Source organism: Lepisosteus oculatus, chromosome 5, assembly GCF_040954835.1.
Source record: "Lepisosteus oculatus isolate fLepOcu1 chromosome 5, fLepOcu1.hap2, whole genome shotgun sequence".
Classification (NCBI taxonomy): domain Eukaryota; kingdom Metazoa; phylum Chordata; class Actinopteri; order Semionotiformes; family Lepisosteidae; genus Lepisosteus; species Lepisosteus oculatus.
Genome location: NC_090700.1, coordinates 25651499 through 25669338, shown reverse-complemented (window position 1 = coordinate 25669338; position 17840 = coordinate 25651499). Strand labels below are relative to the sequence as shown.

The 17840-nt window shown below is 36.7% G+C and overlaps 1 protein-coding gene and 1 long non-coding RNA gene across 2 annotated transcripts in view; both read left to right on the top strand.

Moving 5' to 3' along the window:
- Positions 1–504: 504 nt before the first annotated feature.
- LOC138239190 (uncharacterized) lies at positions 505–5599 on the top strand. The gene is made up of 4 exons (XR_011189637.1): positions 505–618; positions 4146–4254; positions 5097–5206; positions 5475–5599. It is a non-coding gene; the product is annotated as an uncharacterized lncRNA (long non-coding RNA).
- Positions 5600–6557: 958 nt separating this feature from the next.
- Positions 6558–17840, top strand: part of LOC107076776 (transmembrane serine protease 15) — a 135582-nt gene continuing 124299 nt past the window's right edge. Inside the window, exon 1 of the mRNA XM_015342102.2 lies at positions 6558–6697. Coding sequence (XP_015197588.2) covers positions 6583–6697 — 115 coding nt within the window. The 5' untranslated portion in view covers positions 6558–6582. The remainder of the gene's footprint in view (positions 6698–17840) is intronic.

The following is a 17840-nucleotide window of genomic DNA, read 5'->3' as shown; positions in this document are numbered from 1 at the left end:
TTATCACAGTTCTTAATAATAAACTGTAACACAACCTCTTGTTCAGCCATCCATTTTCTAACCACTTCATCTAATTGAGTGTAGTGGGGGAGCCAGAGCCTCAGAAAGCAACAGGTGCAAGGCAGGGTTTACGCTGAACAGGGCACAGATCACACTGCACACACTCATGCTAGCACCAGGGCCAATTTTCTTAGAAGCCAAATAATCTACAGTACCAGTATGTCTTTGGACTGTGGAAGGAAACTATCAAAAAAACATGTGAACACAACTTACCATACAAGCCCCACATAAGTAGCACCCCACCTCCAAAATTGAACCCAGGAACCCAGCACTGCAAGTCAGCCAAGTTAATCACTGCACCACTAAAATTATCATGATAATTATATTGCAAAATATATTTATTTTAGGACCCATTTTGAAAAATAATAAATAAAAACATAAACAACAAAAACTTTCACATGATTTTAAGCATGGGAATATTATTTATGGTTATTTCAGTACAGTGCTTGCCTGGTTATAAACCCTGCTATGACAGCACTACGTGTGTTGCCAAATCATCTTTTTGTGATGGGATAAACAACTGTCCTGATGGCTCAGATGAGGATGAGAAATACTGTGGTAAGTTCATAACATTTGTTTTTTTAAGTGAATAAAAGGAATAAAAAGCTTTGTGTTTTTTCATTGAAAGAAGACAGAGGTGCAAAAATCACGATGATATGATACAGCATAATAGAAACCACAAAAATAATAAATGTATTATGTGTATTAACACTAAAAATGATATAAGAGCAGTAAAAATAGTCAGGCTAAATCAGTTAACATGGTAGACTGAGGCTGTAAGTGAGGTACGTTTTCGTTAAAAATTGGGCATCACTCCCGAGAACATAAAGGTTTAAAGTGATAGAAGACTATCTTATCTACTGTAACTCCTTTTGTGCTAGTAACTGAAAGAAGCTAGGATATTAGCTCCAACAACATGGCATCTACAGCCCTTTTAATAAGGGAGTGTCTGAAGTTGTGTTGATCTGTATCTTGGAAAATGGTCTTGAAATGGTCTTGGAAGACGGTTTTGATAGTTGGACTTGAACCCCTTTACTTGCACAAAGGTTTTTTTCAAGAATTCTACTTAAAGAAATCAGTGTGTGATATGCATGAGACACTGTCAAAAGTATTTAAAAAAAACTTTTGAGTCAGCTTTGATGCAGTAAAAAGTCCATCTTATTTTCTAATTTAAGAATACTCACCAACAGAAAACATAAAACCTGAGGGGTCTCTGCTACTTATAACAGATACAGATGCAGCCATTCAAAACAAGCGGGGTACGGTTCAGTACAATGCGGTGGGCGTGTCACATCAAAATGCGTCAAGTGCATAATTTCGCTTCATACCGCACCTTACCACATGCAAATTAGATTATGTTAATAGTGTCTGGAATCACTTTGTAAAACCGCATTGTGGAGCTAGTAAAGCTTAACCTCTCCTGTACAGCATTTGATCTGTCACCAGAAAATACCCAGTTTCAAATCCTGATCACTGCTGAGGGACAATCTTTATTCAAGTAAGGATTTAAGTTGTATACTTTTTAGCTATTTTAGCATACTATTACAGCATGTTAATCATTATACATTAAAAAGATGGTGTATTTTATGAACACAAGATTGCTCATTTGGACAAAACTACACAACCTACCACCTTTATCATAAATATTTTATATATGCAGAAATATGTTAAGTATCAAAGTCTTTACCGAAGATAGTACTAATAGTATAAATAATGAATGACCTTGGACAAGCTGTAAACTCAAAGTATTACCCTGGTCCACATTCTTTGTAACCGTCTTTGTAAAAAAAAAATACTTTATTTTTTCATTGACAAAAAGTAACACCACAGCATTTCGTTGATCCAATCCCTCAGCAATGATCGGGGTTCAAAACCAAGTGTTTTCTGGTGACAGCTCATGCTGTACATGAGAGGTTAAGCTTTATTAGCTCCACATGGCGGTTTTACAAGGTGATTCTGGATACTATTAATATAATCTAATTTCCATGCAGTAAAATGCGGTATGGCGCGAAATGATGCGACACGCCTGCATCTTACCCCGTTTGTTTTGAATGGCTGCAACTGTATTTTTACTATATTATCGCACAGTATAGCTTTTAACATTTTCAGCCCTATCCCTATCCGTGCCATAGTAAACTACAGCTTATTTACATGTATTAAGTATAAGCTGTTTAGTCTTTGGTTTGTTCTCAAAGACGTCAGGAAAAAAGAAGAAACTCACCAGAATAAAACTGCATTCAGTAATTCAGATGCAGTTCAGAAGGACAACTGGCTGCTGTTTTTTACGAGACAAAGTTAATGACTGGGGAAAAGTGAGAAAGCTCATTCTTTAGGGATTGTGATGACTCAGGCTGGAAAAAATGTAACAGGAACTTTAAAATAGGCACAAGAAAACACACAAATTCAGCCATAAAATATAAAGCAAGTTATCTTTTTTTTTACAGTGAAAGACAATTAAACAATCATCAAAAACAAAAAAGCTTAAGCTCCATTTTGAACTGCTAGATGACTTCTAGCAGTACATCTCTTCTCAGCCAGGCAGCTAAACTGCTTCCCAGCTTTAAAAATAAAACCTTCTACACCTGGGACTACACTCAAAATATGCTTTCAAAAGTATTCAGTCACCGGTTCCTTTATTCTTCAGTCAGTCACTTCATTCTTCCTTCCCTCTGGGGCTTTTACAATACAGCCGAACTGCCCTGTCTTCATGAAAAGAGATATACCTAAATAATTACCTGACCAGTCTTCCAGAAACTAGTCAAGTGACCAAGGCTATTTTCCTTTTCTCAACTTATGCTGTAATAAAACCATCACCTCACTTTGCTTTAGATGGTGCTGAGAATTGTCCATCTTGACTTTCTGTTCTCTGGGGTTTCCTCAGCTGTTCACTCCTGTCATCCAAAAGATCTTATATCCAAATTAGATCATCCAAATAAGATCTGCTACTGGTCTGGTTGGAGGGGCCCACTCTTCTTCAAAACATTAGTCCATTGAGTACACTACTAAAACAATCCTATATTGACCTGAATTCATCCACAAACGTAAATGTGGGAAACAATTATGACGCATCTTAACTTTTTTTAAGAGTGTATATGTAACCTATACTATAAATGGTCGGTTTCTGGAAATATGCGGCAGATTGTTGTAGATCATTCCCATACAACTAAATGCAAGTTGCACAAGATTTTGGTTCAAGGATGTGACAACATTGTAGCTGGAGCAAAGGTGGTGGATTTTCACAGAAAAAAATCTTTAAATGCATATTGTACAGCTGATTTTGGAATTTACCATATAATCAAAATGAATAAACAGAAACTGTCGCCAAAGCATTATGTTATATTGAGAATTATTTTTAGTTTAAAATCTCTCTAAGAAGCACCCAAAATATGACAAAATATGTTAAAAAAATGTGACACAACAATGGCATTTGAGTATCTTTCATCACTCAGAATGTAATTGAGAGTTGTGTCTGCTGTTAATACAAGCTCTGTGCAAATCAGCTCCGGTTTCACTCAGTTACGCCTTGCCTACTGTGTAAAATGTGTTACCAGTGTAACTGATATGGACAACAATAGTAGTACGCCTTTTAATAGTACAGCCTATTTTATAAGGTAAATAATGTAATTTAAATTCACCACCCCCATAGGTAGCCTAAATATAAAATGCTGACCAAGTCACTGCTGACTAGGGCTCACTTGAACCTGAAGACTTTTATAAAAATAACTTTCAAACTAATTCAGATCCACAAGTTCCATTGTCAGTTCCCTCCTTCTCACTGGTGATATTTTGCTCTAAATAGCTTCTACCTGCAAAAAGCCTGTACGTTTTTTTTTTGACAATTTTTAAATTGTCATCTGGTCAATTTTCCAGCAGGTCAGTTAAATCCAGCAGCTCTTTGACTTTGATTTTTTAAATTAATTCCACACAAAATTCTGTGGAATGGGGTCTAGAAAATGGAACATGCTTCCGTCTTAAATATAAATGATTTTATCGAATTTTTGTGCTTTGGCACATAAAGAAACAGTTTTAAACAAGTGCTTTGCGAAAGCATATTCAATGTTTAAAGAATAACTTTCTCTCCTTAGCAACACTGTGTGATGGACAATTCCTTCTCAAAGGAATGACAGGCTCCTTCCATTCCATTAACTTCCCTTCAGCATATGAACCTGATATTTTCTGCAGATGGATAATACGGTATGAGATACTTTATATTTAAATTTCCATCCTTCTTTTTCTTAACCTCTTATTCCACTTCAGGGGCACTGGGAGAGCTGAAATCTATCCCAGCATGTAAACGGAGCAAGGCAAGGTACACCCTGGATGGGATGCCAGTCTATTGCAGGGTATACACCCATACACAAACACAGACACACACACACACTCATGCCTAGGAAGAATTGTCCCAGAAGAAGCAGCCAGAGGAACCCCACTTGAAGACATAAAAGTGTCCTGCCATATCTGGGAGGGACAGAGTTCCCACATAGTGAAGCCAGTGAGAGATGCATCACTCCTCCAAACTGTACTGACTATCCTTTAAACTTAAAGCAATGTGAACATCAAATAAATTAAAATGGCTCTGACTAGTTAGTGTTCTAGAGGAGTACATTCATTCTCCCTGAATGGTAAAGTAGCTTTATTAGCAAGCTATATTGATAAATAAATTATTTAGACTAGGTAGGTATAAAATAGATTTATGTCTGTGTCCTTGAATTCGACTATTAAATTCAAGCATACAGAGGTTACAGCTGTTCACGTCAAAACTTCACTTTTTATTTAATCACGGCAATGTTGTGATATTAAAGAGAAATCAATTAATAAACAATTATTTTAAAAACACTACAAAGACAACATTTCATTACTTAACACCTTAAGTTACAAAATATCACATTTTGAAAGCAGGAAGTCCAGGGGTCCACATATTGCTTATATATCTGAATTTTATCACAGTAATAGCACAACAAAGTTATCTATTTAGTTAGGGTGGTATAATTTTGTATCTTGAATAAGTCTTGAATAAGAATGTGTTGTCTTTGCAGTGTTCAGGATGGGTTCTCTATTAAATTAGTTTTTCCCTCATTTCAAACTGAAGAAATCACAGATGTTCTGAGACTTTACGAAGGAATTGGAGAAAAGAAAATCTTGAGCAGTAAGTTTTTTTAATATTATTGCAGCAGAATTCAATTAACAAGCACACTTTGTGAACTTCCAAAAAACTCATGATTAGTGTTGTAGTTTAATCATTGTTGAAGTGGGATGACCTTTCAGTACGCTCTAAAGGAGATGGCACTTGCCAATAGTTCCTAAGAACTATAAATAACTGTACTAAACTTAATTAGCATTACTTATTTCAGTTTATACTGTTACAAATAAGAGGTTATGAAAACTTGTAAAGTCTACACTCATATGTGTTCCAGGCTCTCTGTCAGGCTCATCACCAGGAACAGTGAGAATATTCGCTCATGAGGTGACAGCTGAATTTAATTCGGATTTCATCAATAACTTTAGAGGATTCAAAGCAACCTATGAAGCAGAAAACAACAACAATCTTTCTAGTAAGTAGTTATTTGAACTTAACGGAAATAATTAAAACATCTTCATAGTTATTGTTTTTCAAATGTGGAATTGGTTAAAGTTTTATACAATTATAGGATTATGGGCAGTAAGCCTCCAAGCATCCAGTGTGCTTTGTCATTGTCTGCTTCTCATTGAACCCAACCCTGGGCTGAGCCCAATTTATACTGCATATAGTGTTTAGCAATGCGGCAGTTAGAGGGGCCACAGCGAACACCTGTATGAGTGACACCCCATCTGAGGTGAGGTTAATGAAAACCAAAAGAAAAAACAAAAGGGAAAAATAAAAAAATGGCACCCCACCTGGACTTACCCTATCTAATGGGGTTCAGCCTGGAAAAAGAATCCTGATTGGCAGTGGGGACTGGACTGGACTTGCTCTATTTAGTAGGGTGCAATCTGGGAGAGTAGGCAGGGAGCACAAGGCCAAAAATAAAAACTAAATTTGGAAAAAGTTAAGCCTACCCCAGAAGAAGAATGAAGACGAAGAAAAAAAAAGAAGAATGGTCTCATGCTCAGGTACAAACCCCGCCAGGATTGCCGATATAGGGATCCTCTCCTTTCAGGGATATGCCCTGCTCGTCCTCTTTGGGGGTATCCAGTGTCCATAAAGGCTCTATCCCTTATAGAGCCCTCACAGCTTAAGCTCATCTTTGATTAGCGCGTGCAGCTGTGATTATAAAGGTGAGGCGTTGCCCTTCCTGGAGGGCACCGCCTCCACACTGAACACGCCCCTCGCATGTACTGCAACACTTGCTTGAAGGAGGTGCAAGAAGGAGGAGTAATACAATTCATCATACTAGGACCAGCCAGCTAAAATTAAAACAGCTTTACATGTTTGAATTCAGGTACAGTTACAGGTACAGGAAGAATACAGGTCTAACAGTTATACATTCTTGTTATAACTATATTTCAGATATGGAAAGAATCAATTGTTCCTTTGAAGAAGGTATGTGCTACTGGAAACAGAAACCCATGGATGATGGAGAATGGAAGAGAGTCAATGGACCAACATTTCCACCACTTTCTGGACCCATCTTTGATCACACTTTTGGGGATCCATCCGGTAAATGTGACTGAAACTGTTTGACCCAGTAAAATGAATTACAAATCGTTTATTGGAGATCTCCCATTCCAGAAATTGATTGGTTACAGGTTCAAGTTAGTCTTTAAAAGCCATGTCAATAATGATTCCCCTCAGTGGGACAATTGAATCCTACCATGTAGATATAGTATCTGGCAAAAGCATTAACCTCCTTCCAATAGTGTTTGATTGTATAGTACAAATGAAGTTATTCAAATTAGAACACTGAAGGAACATTTAAAACCAAATGTTGTTGAAAGACACAAATAAGGAGAAGGTTTTGCAAAATGTTTACAGTATAATTTACATGATGTACTCTGTTTCAAACTCCTTGCAGAATCTGAGATTGGTTTGCTCTTCTGCTTAACTATATTTTGGCCATATTTTCTCCCATCTTAGCCAATTAACTATTTCAAAGTTGTGGTTGGTCTCACTCTGGCATTCCTAACTATTCTATCCTTGTCTGACTGCTCAGTTTGGAAGAACAATCTGATCTAGGTACTGTAATGTATGTGTTAAAGTCTTAATCTACCCTTTGTTTCAGCTTCATTGATATCAACAGATCTATTATAACAATTACCAACTGTTTCAGGAACAGTTTTCATTCTAGAACAATATGAACTTCATTTTACAGTTTATGTAATGCTGTGTAATCCATTTCTTTTCTAATGCAAAAATTATTGTAGGTGTTATTACAGAATTACAATTATTTAATAGAAATACATCAAATTGGAATTTGTATAAATTACAATACATGCTGTACAAAAATGAGAAAAAAAACAGAAATGGCAAAACATAGTAATTAATCCCTAGCTAGTTTTTATGTAATGTAGTTATTAATAATCTAAAATTTAAAATGACATATTTATATAAAGAAATAAGCATGTTTGTGCATTTATAATAAACTTACTTCTTTTCTGTCCACATCTGCTACTGTATAACATTTGTAGCATTAGTCCAAAATTTTTGAAAATCCACTTTATCTTCCATTTTTAACGTAGAATCTCCCAAGATTATCTGATTTTGTCTTAGTCCAGAAGGAAAACAAAAATTTTTTCAATGTGTCAAAAATTTTGGCTACAGCTAAAAAGGATAGAATTAAAAAGTTAAATTATGTAAATTGGTGACTTTATGTATTGTAAACTAAGGTATTACTGGGGAAAATTAAATGGAAGATGTAACTTTAAATTCCAATATTTTAGTTACTGCATACCAAAAACTTAAAATCTTAGGACATGTAACAAATATGTGATTAAGATAACCTTTCAGTTTACTTGTATTTACAGTATTTACATCTGAAAAGCTCCTTGGGTATAAAATATCTTGAATGTGTTAATTTGTATTAGATTTAATATTATTTTGAGTTAAGAAAACACCAATTAATATATCTATGAGTCCAGTATTCCCCATCTTTTTTTTTTGTACTGACGTTCTGAGGATTGCCTGAAAAATTTATAAAATACAGATACAGGCTTCAATTTAAGTGTTTGGAATGGAAGCAGACTTTCAAAAACAATGTTGTTTGTGAGTTTCAGAAGAGCATTTTTATGTTTGAAGTCCTTAATCTCATTGGAATCATTTGGAATTGAGGAACATTTCTTGAGATGTTTTCGATGATACATCTTGGGGGAACCCTCTTTCAAGGAAGTAAAATGTAGTAATACCAATTTAAGGCTTTTATCATCCCAAGTATTTCAGTTGAAGACTTTAAAAAGTTTAAGTAAATGAACGTGGAGGGGTAGTTTGTTCAATAGGTATAAAAATTGCAGTTTAAGCCCTACCATAAAAAGATAAGGGTTGTTTACTCCAAATTTCCCATTTTCAATATTATTTATATGGGCAATAAAATTTGTTTTGTTTTCAAGTTTTGAAATGATTAGTCAGCTAAGGTTAAAATATTGAAATACGATTAAAACATTAAAAGTTTAAAATATTTAAAATATGTGAGGACATCTTTGTCTTGTACATCTCAGTATATTAAATGGTTCTGATTAATCTAATCTAATATTGGCACTAGGTGAATGGAACAATATTTAAAATCAGTTATGGAATATTTTACTAATATCTGTTCTTTGTAGTGAAAGGTGATTCTACTCTATTATTCGTTTTCTGAACATCCAGAAAGAGGGCCATAACTCGCTGAAAATTATCTTGGGAAGAAAACATAAGATATACAGTAATAATTGTTAAATGTTGTCTTAAGAATATCTACCTTTAATTAAGCTTTTGTGATCCTATTTAAAAGGTTATGGATTATTTTTGTAACCCGTGTGCAAATATTATTGCCTGAATTTTTCCATCAGTGTTAAGAATTGAAATAGGCCTTAAGTTACAGATGCAGCCATTCTAAATGCGTGGTAAAAACCCGTACCACGCAAAAGTATCTGCAGAATAGCCCGGAATACCACAGTATGTGATTGGCTGGCCCAAATGACCAACAGGTGTGGCACTTGTGGTGCATGGTTGTTAGTGAAACGACTGCTTCATATACAGTGCCTTGCGAAAGTATTCGGCCCCCTTGAACTTTTCAACCTTTTGCCACATTTCAGGCTTCAAACATAAAGATATAAATTTTTTATTTTATGTGAAGAATCACCAACAAGTGGGACACAATTGTGAAGTGGAACGAAATCTATTGGATTTTTGAAACTTTTTTAATTAATAAAAAAATGAAAAGTGGGGCTTGCAAAATTATTCGGCCCCTTTACTTTCAGTGCAGCAAACTCACTCCAGAAGTTCAGCGAGGATCTCTGAATGATCCAATGTTGTCCTAAATGACTGATGGTGATAAATAGAATCCACCTGTGTGTAATCAAGTCTCTGTATAAATGCACCTGCTCTGTGATAGTCTCAAGGTTCTGTTGAAAGCGCAGAGAGCATCATGAAGACCAAGGAACACACCAGGCAGGTCCGTAATACTGTTGTGGAGAAGTTTAAAGCCGGATTTGGATACAAAAAGATTTCCCAAGCTTCAAACATCCCAAGGAGCACTGTGCAAGCAATCATCTTGAAATGGAAGGAGTATCAGACCACTGCAAATCTACCAAGACCTGGCCGTCCCTCTAAACTTTCAGCTCAGACAAGGAGAAGACTGATCAGAGATGCAGCCAAGAGGCCCATGATCACTCTGGATGAACTGCAGAGAACTACAGCTGAGGTGGGAGAGTCTGTCCATAGGACAACAATCAGTCTTACACTGCACAAATCTGGCCTTTATGGAAGAGTGGCAAGAAGAAAGCCATTTCTCAAAGATATCCATAAAAAGTCTCGTCTAAAGTTTGCCACAAGCCACCTGGGAGACACCCCAAACATGTGGAAGAAGGTGCTCTGGTCAGATGAAACCAAAATCGAACTTTTTGGCCACAATGCAAAACGATATGTTTGGCGTAAAAGCAACACAGCTCATCACCCTCAACACACCATCCCCACTGTCAAACATGGTGGTGGCAGAATCATGGTTTGGGCCTGCTTTTCTTCAGCAGGGACAGGGAAGATGGTTAAAATTGAGGGGAAGATGGATGCAGCCAAATACAGGACCATTCTGGATGAAAACCTGTTGGAGTATGCAAAAGACCTGAAACTGGGACGGAGATTTATCTTCCAACAAGACAATGATCCCAAACATACAACAAAATCTGCAAAGGAATGGTTCACAAATAAACGTATCCAGGTGTTTGAATGGCCAAGTCAAAGTCCAGACCTGAATCCAATCGAGAATCTGTGGAAAGAGCTGAAAACTGCTGTTTACAAACGCTCTCCATCCAACCTCACTGAGCTCGAGCTGTTTTGCAAGGAAGAATGGGCAAGAATTTCAGTCTCTCGATGTGCAAAACTGATAGAGACATACCCCAAGCGACTTGCAGCTGTAATCGCAGCAAAAGGTGGCTCTACAAAGTATTAACGCAAGGGGGCCGAATAATTTTGCACGCCCCACTTTTCATTTTTTTATTAGTTAAAAAAGTTTCAAAAATCCAATAGATTTCGTTCCACTTCACAATTGTGTCCCACTTGTTGGTGATTCTTCACATAAAATAAAAAAATTATATCTTTATGTTTGAAGCCTGAAATGTGGCAAAAGGTTGAAAAGTTCAAGGGGGCCGAATACTTTCGCAAGGCACTGTAAGCATTAATTTTGAATATTAATATGGAATTTTACAACTAAAGGGAAATTTTGGTAAAAAAGAGGAGAATAACTTCTCAGAACATAATAAACAATAATAATTTAGGAATATAAATATATTATCAAACTCTATATGGCTGGTAGTGGCAGTTTAATTAAAAAAATATACACTATTCCACTTTCTTAATAGACATAAACATTTAAAGCATCAATATATTTCACTTGTTCATTTACTGTGGTTATTTTGGGAATGTTATGGTGTGCTCATTTTATTTTAAGTTTAAATACTTTATAAAAAATATGAATACTTATGAATATGCTCGTTATCGTAGTAATAAATGCATTCTTTTTAGATAATTTTTAGAATCTGCTTAATAATGGAATCGTGTATCTTAAAGAAATTAATAACATTAATTTAATGATCTTAATATATTTATATAGGTCAAAGTATTACCATAGTCCACTTTCTTTGTAAACATCTTTCAATATGATTCATTCACATGTGATTACTTGGAAACATTTTCAGCTATAGCCTAAGCTGCCGAGTGGCTTGTTGGGATAATGGCTTCAGTACATGACTCACATTCTAGAAGCTAGGGTTTGAATCCTGCTCACAGCAGGGGTTCTCCTTTAACAAATATGCATTTAAAGTAGTTCATATTATATACATTATATTAACGTTTTATTTTTATATATCAAAACGTGTTCAATAAATAAATACCAAACACATAAAAGTGTAATATTCTATGGCACGATGGGCACCAGATTCTTTCAAATTTAAAGAAAATCAAAAATAAGAAATAGCATGCCCCTACCTAAAATAGACTTTGCATGACTTTAAAATCCATGAAGAAATGGGGTTAGATAGTTATTTATGGGTTTAGATAGTTATTAACACTTTTTATGCATCATTTTAAATATTTAAGTAAGATGTAATGTTTTTAACTTTTTAATTAAACATTTTAAATATTTTGATTTTGTAAATGCAAAACACATATTGTACCGATAAAATTGCATTCCTTCTCAACTCATCCTGATGTGTGTAGCAATCAGCAATCAGCAGGTTGTTGACGAAACAGGACACCACCTGCTGAGCTCTGTCAAAGAGGTGGAACGTAAATCATTTCTTTTAACTTGAAGTATTTTTAATTCTCATTTAACATAGGTTTCTCAAACAATCAGTATTATATTTTAAACCATTGTTAAACAAAGCAGGTGCTTATTGTACTTCCTAATGACATTGTTTATTTTAATTGTTTATTTTAAAGTTGCGCTACATCCACCGTGTTTTGACGCAGCAAACCTTCCTCATTTTGAATGGCTGGATCTGTAGATATCTATGATAGAGGTTGAAACTTTTTAATAATAATAATTTCTTACACTTATATAGTGCTTCTCTAGACACTCCACTCAAAGTGCATTAAGGTAATGAGGTCTCCTCCCCATCCCCACCAAAGAGCAACATCCGCCTGGATGATGCGTCAGCAGCCATAGAGCGCACAGTACACTCACCATACATCAGCTATCAGTGGAGAGGAGAACAGAGTGATTAAGTCAATTCATAGATGGGAATTATTAGGAGGCAATGATTGGTAAAATGCAACCTTTAAGGACCTCATTTTTACATTTCATCCGAAACACGGCACCTTTTTACAGTATGCTGTAGTTTCCCAGTCACTATGCTGGGGTAATAGAACCCACACAGACCTCAGGGTGAGCTTATCCTTCTGGCCTCTCTAACACCTCATCCAGCAGCAAACTTAGTTTTTCTCAGGAGGTCTCCCATCCAGGTACTAAGGAGGCTTACACATTCTTAGCTTCAGTGGATTACCAATTGTGAGCTGCAGGGTGATATTTTTTTCCACCAAAGTTTCAGCATACAGATGCAGCCACTTACGTGCTGCATCTGCATCTGTTATTTATACCTATTGAATAACGTGCATTATTCTTCATTTTCACTTAAGCTGTACTGCAGCATAGTACGGTCTGTGGTTCACTGGCCAAAAACAATATAGATGGTACTCGCGTGAGATGTTAGTAAAATCATGGCTGCATTTAATGTTTTACTATAGTACATCTTTAAATCCACTTAATATGGAATTTTATTGTGGAATAATATAACTAAAGGGAAATGTTGGTAGCTGAAAATAAAAAAAATATATAAATTAATACAATTATGAATATATACTGATGGAAAAAAAATGCAACATTTTCTGGAATGAGAATACACAGTTATAGCTTATGTACTTTCACAAGAAATTGTCAATTTGTTTTAAGCCCTCTGACCAGCAGAACAGTTTGTTGAGTGAAGCATTGCAACTTGCCAATCACTCAAAAGCTCGTTAGGTGCACCTTTACCTAACGCGGTCCAGGTGGAACAATGCCTGATCAGGTCACCTTTAAAAGGCCTTAATTAAAAGTTTAGGTCACTGTAAGAAAAAGGCCATACTTAGTCAGTTTTCTTTGTATTCCATAATGCCTTGAATGTCACCAGAAGCAATGGAGATGGTCATTGGCATGCTGCAAGCCGGCATGTCATACTGTATGTCAGTGTTGTCAGCCACTATTTAACCCCATAGAGCACTTTTGGAATGCCCTGGATTACCTCATCCAATGGCCAGCAATGTCATCAGGCCCTTCTACAGGAATGGGATAAGATCCCACCACTGCATCTTCAGAGTGTAGAGGCAAGGCTTATTAATAAGAAAGAATTAAGTGTTCTGAGGCTTCCCAAATGAGGCCCCATCTCTGTTCATCTCTGTGTTGCAACCACAGAGAAACTATTCATGCAGGCTGATTTAAGATGTTTTCTTTTGATAAGGACAGCTCCCAAAGGGGGATGCACTTAGCTAAGCCTGGCTATCATGATCAATGGTCATCCATTGGTGCCTATCTGTCTAGGGAGTGTCAGATGGACATCTGGACTGCATTCCTAAGTGTCAGGAGTAAGTGACTCATATCTCACCTTGATTAACCAATCAGGGACTGGTAGGGCAGAGTAACCCACGTGAGACTCTGATGCCCATGGAACTTTCAGCCAATCAACGAGCTGAAGTTCCTCCAGGTAAAAACAGGCAACACAGAGGGCCTGAGAGGATTCTGGAGAGGATTCTGTGGACTTTTCTAAAGGGAATTCAAAGGAGAATTTCAGGGCAGGACGGCCCAGGAGCAGAAGGCTCCCAAGGGCAGGACATTCTCACAGTGCGCCTCCTGACCATCCTGAGACTCAGCCCGGACAACCACGGAACGGCCAGTGTGTCTGAGTGCCAGAACTTTCCTTTGTTCTAAGAGTCTAGAGCGGAGGTTGCCAGAGAGTAGCCAGAGGATCCACCCGAGGTTCGCACCAGCAGCAGGCCTCGTGAACAGGTCAGAACTGTGGACAGCTGAATCACTATTCAGACCTAGCTCTTCATCAGGAACGAACCGGTCCTCCTCCTGACTTGCTGGGACCCACAGTCATCTTTTCTCGTGCGCACAAACTTTGCTGGTTAAAGCCAACACTAACTAGCAGGTCAGTGAGCATCAGCAGCGCACCGTCGTAAGCTGCACAGCACAGCCTGGCACCGAGCCAGAGAGCGCGGATTGGACAGCAGCAGCCTGCAACTGTTTCTTTGTGCCCGCAGGAGATCTGAATCCCCAGAGATTGGATGAGTATTCAACTTCACTGCATTACAGCTCGATAATTCAATTGTTATCCCAACCAGTTGTTATCAATTTAATTCCTAAGAGTTATGTACTTGTTTTGAGTATCTAATGTAGAAGTTATAACCAAGTTCATTTACGAAACGGTCTTAATGAATGATATACTGAATGTATGTCCTCTTGATGTGTAACACTTTGTAACTGATTGAATATATACCTTTTGTATTCTGATAACCCTCTCGATAAGATCTGTTAGGTTTATATGCATATTCTATGTATTAATAAATGTATCCTCGTGTATTAGTACCTGTGTGTGTGCGTTGTTTGAGTTATATCGCATGGTTGGATTCTAAAGCCATCAAAAGAATCAATTTTGTGATTTACTGCTACAATTAATAATTGTCCCAGTAAATACCCAAACCCTACAGAACTGGTGCCTTCAGAGAGCACACTACAAGAAGGTCATTGGCTCTATGCGTCAGAGGTGTCAAGCTTTGGTGGCTGCATGAGGTGGTCTTACAAGATACTGCAGGACTGCAAGACGATTGTTGCTAATGTTCACAGTTGTTATTGTTTTCCTGCTTTTTATTGTTGTTGTACTGTTTTGTTTTCTTATTATTCTCATTTGTTTATTTGTTATTTCAGAAATGAAGGTTGACATTTTCAGTCCAAAAATGAGTGCTATGATTCTTTTTTCCATCAGTATACGGTTTTAAGCAAAAGTTTGGGCACCGCTGGTAAAATTACATGTTTTGTTGATTTTCTAAGCGAAAAGAAGCTCAGTAAATGTGGCATATGCAAAAGTTGATCCACTAGTGTTATTTTTTATTTAAGGTCTAAGACGTTAATTGACTTGTTAGGCCTTAATGTAAGTCAGGTGATGACAGTTCCAGAGCTTCATACATTTTCTGATTCTTTGAACCTCTCAGGGTGTTGTGCTTACACTCAACAACCATGGGCTCCTATAAGTAGCTGACTGAGGATCAGAAACTAAAGATAATGGACTTCTAAAGAGCAAGGAAAAGCTATAAAAAGACATCTTAATGCTTCCTGCTTGCAATTTCTACTGTCCACAATATCATTGTGAAATGGAAGTTAAGGGGAACTTTGAAGTCAAGACAAAATCTTGAAAACCATGAAAAATCTCCAACAGAACTGCTGGTAGACTGCTCAGGAATGCAAAGTAAAACCCCCATATCAACAATGGCCTCTGACATCTAGGACTGCAATCCAGATTTTCTCAAGAATCTCACAGACAGATAGGTGCCAAGCATGGCTGGGTGAATCCCCATTTGGGAGTTGCTCCTTATCTGAGAGAAAACACCTTAAATCAGAACCGCATGAATAGCTTGAGAAAAAGAGATGGGGCCTCATTTAGGAAAGCACAACAACAATCAATTCTGACAATTCTGATTAATAAGCATTGCCGCTACAGGAGAAAAAAAAGAGAAGCAATTGAAGAAAAGAACACCTTGTCAACTGTTAAGCATGTGCGTGGATCTATTATGTTTTGGGGTTGTGTGGCAGCAAGTGGCACAGGAAATATGCGGGTAGAGGGAAGAATAGATTCTACTAAGTATGAACAAATCCTGGAAGCTAATGTTCCACAGTCAGTGAAGAAACTGAAGCTGAAAAGAGGTTAGATATTACAAGACAATCCAAAATATATCTCAAAATCAACCATTGAACTACTTCAATAAATGAAAAATTAAGGTTTTGGAATGGTCTTCACAATCCCCAGACTTGAATGTTATTGAAAATCTATGGGTAGAGTATGCAAGATGTATGCAAGATGACCTAAGAATATTTCTGAACTAGAAGCGATCTGCAAAGAAGAGTGGGGAAAAAATTCCTAAAGCAAGAATAGAAAGACAGTTAGCTGGCTACAAGAAACTTTTGGTGTCTGGGATTCCTAAGTACTGAATGATACTGGTGCCCAAACATTTATAGTTTTAATTTAATCAATTCAGCAAATAAATAAATGTAATAATTTCTTAAATTAAATCCTTTCAGTAATGCTTGCTGCAATCAGACATATGTTTAATTTGTTTTATTAAAAATTGTTCCTTATGACCAAACAAGTGATGTCTTTGGGCATTTGCTTAGAAATCCCCTGTTTCTTGTGGTTTAATACAGTTGGTTATGTTCGTTTTGAGTATATAACCATGTGATTTTTTTGTACTGTGGTGCTCACGGCACATAGGATGTATGGATGTTTTAAAGGTATGGTTACACAGTTTCTTAAAACTGTAGCTAAACAAAAATTCTTCCTTGTATTCCTTAATAAGTACTCTCTGGTGTTTGGGGATCTCGTCTCTTGACTTGAGATCAGAAAAAAAACAAATGGCTGCAAAACAAGTCTAAAAAAAACACAGCTATGCAATCTACAGATGCAGCCATTCAAAGTGCGCGGCACAAACACGTAATGCGGGCATTTGTCTACGTCACCGCTCGTCATAATGCGTCATATCGCGTTACGTGATTGGTTGACCGACAGGGGCACTAGTGATGCATTGGTCGGTCATAGAAAGATTTAAATGTCTTTACTGTGCCCGTTTTAGTATTGAATATTTATGTGGAATTTTACCGCTGAAGGGAAATTTTAGTAGCTGAGCATAAAAAGAATAGGGGCAGAATGTGTGTTAAGGCCATAAACAATATTAATTTTGGAACATAAACATAGAGTATTACAGTATGTAAACTGTATATGGCTGGTCTCGGTACTTTAAAGAAAAATTACACGCCAGTATTCCATTTCTCCCTAAACGTTATAAGCATCGAAGACTTTAACTAACGTGAATTAACATATGTATAAAAAGTGGTAGTTTTAAGGTTTTCTGCAAATCCGCTCGATACCGGAGCAAACAAGCATACTTTTAGAATTTCATTAATAGAGAATATAATATGGAATCCCGTATCTAAAGAAATTAATAACAATATAATTATATGCATGTACTACAACACAATAGTACACGCTGTACAATGTCTCTTGACACGGTATGTGTAGGGTTGTTTCACCACTCCTCATGTGACCTTGTGAGAAGCGCTGTGGTCTAAGTGCTGGACTGGTAAGTGAGAGGTCGGCTGTAAAAAATCCAGCCAGTGCCATGACTTTTCTTTTAACAAACACTTCTTTGAAAAAATAAAATAGCAGTATTATGGACAATTAATTGACTTTTTATATTTCTAAATATCACAACATGTTCGAATCTAAGTCATTTTTTAATAACTATGAATAGTCACCATGCATGCTTACACAGATCCCTGGGTAAACTATCACAAAGCCTTAGAGAACTTAACATGTTTTTATCAACAAATTGTAAATACAAGGTTTACATTGGCGTTATTAATTTTTCACTTGAG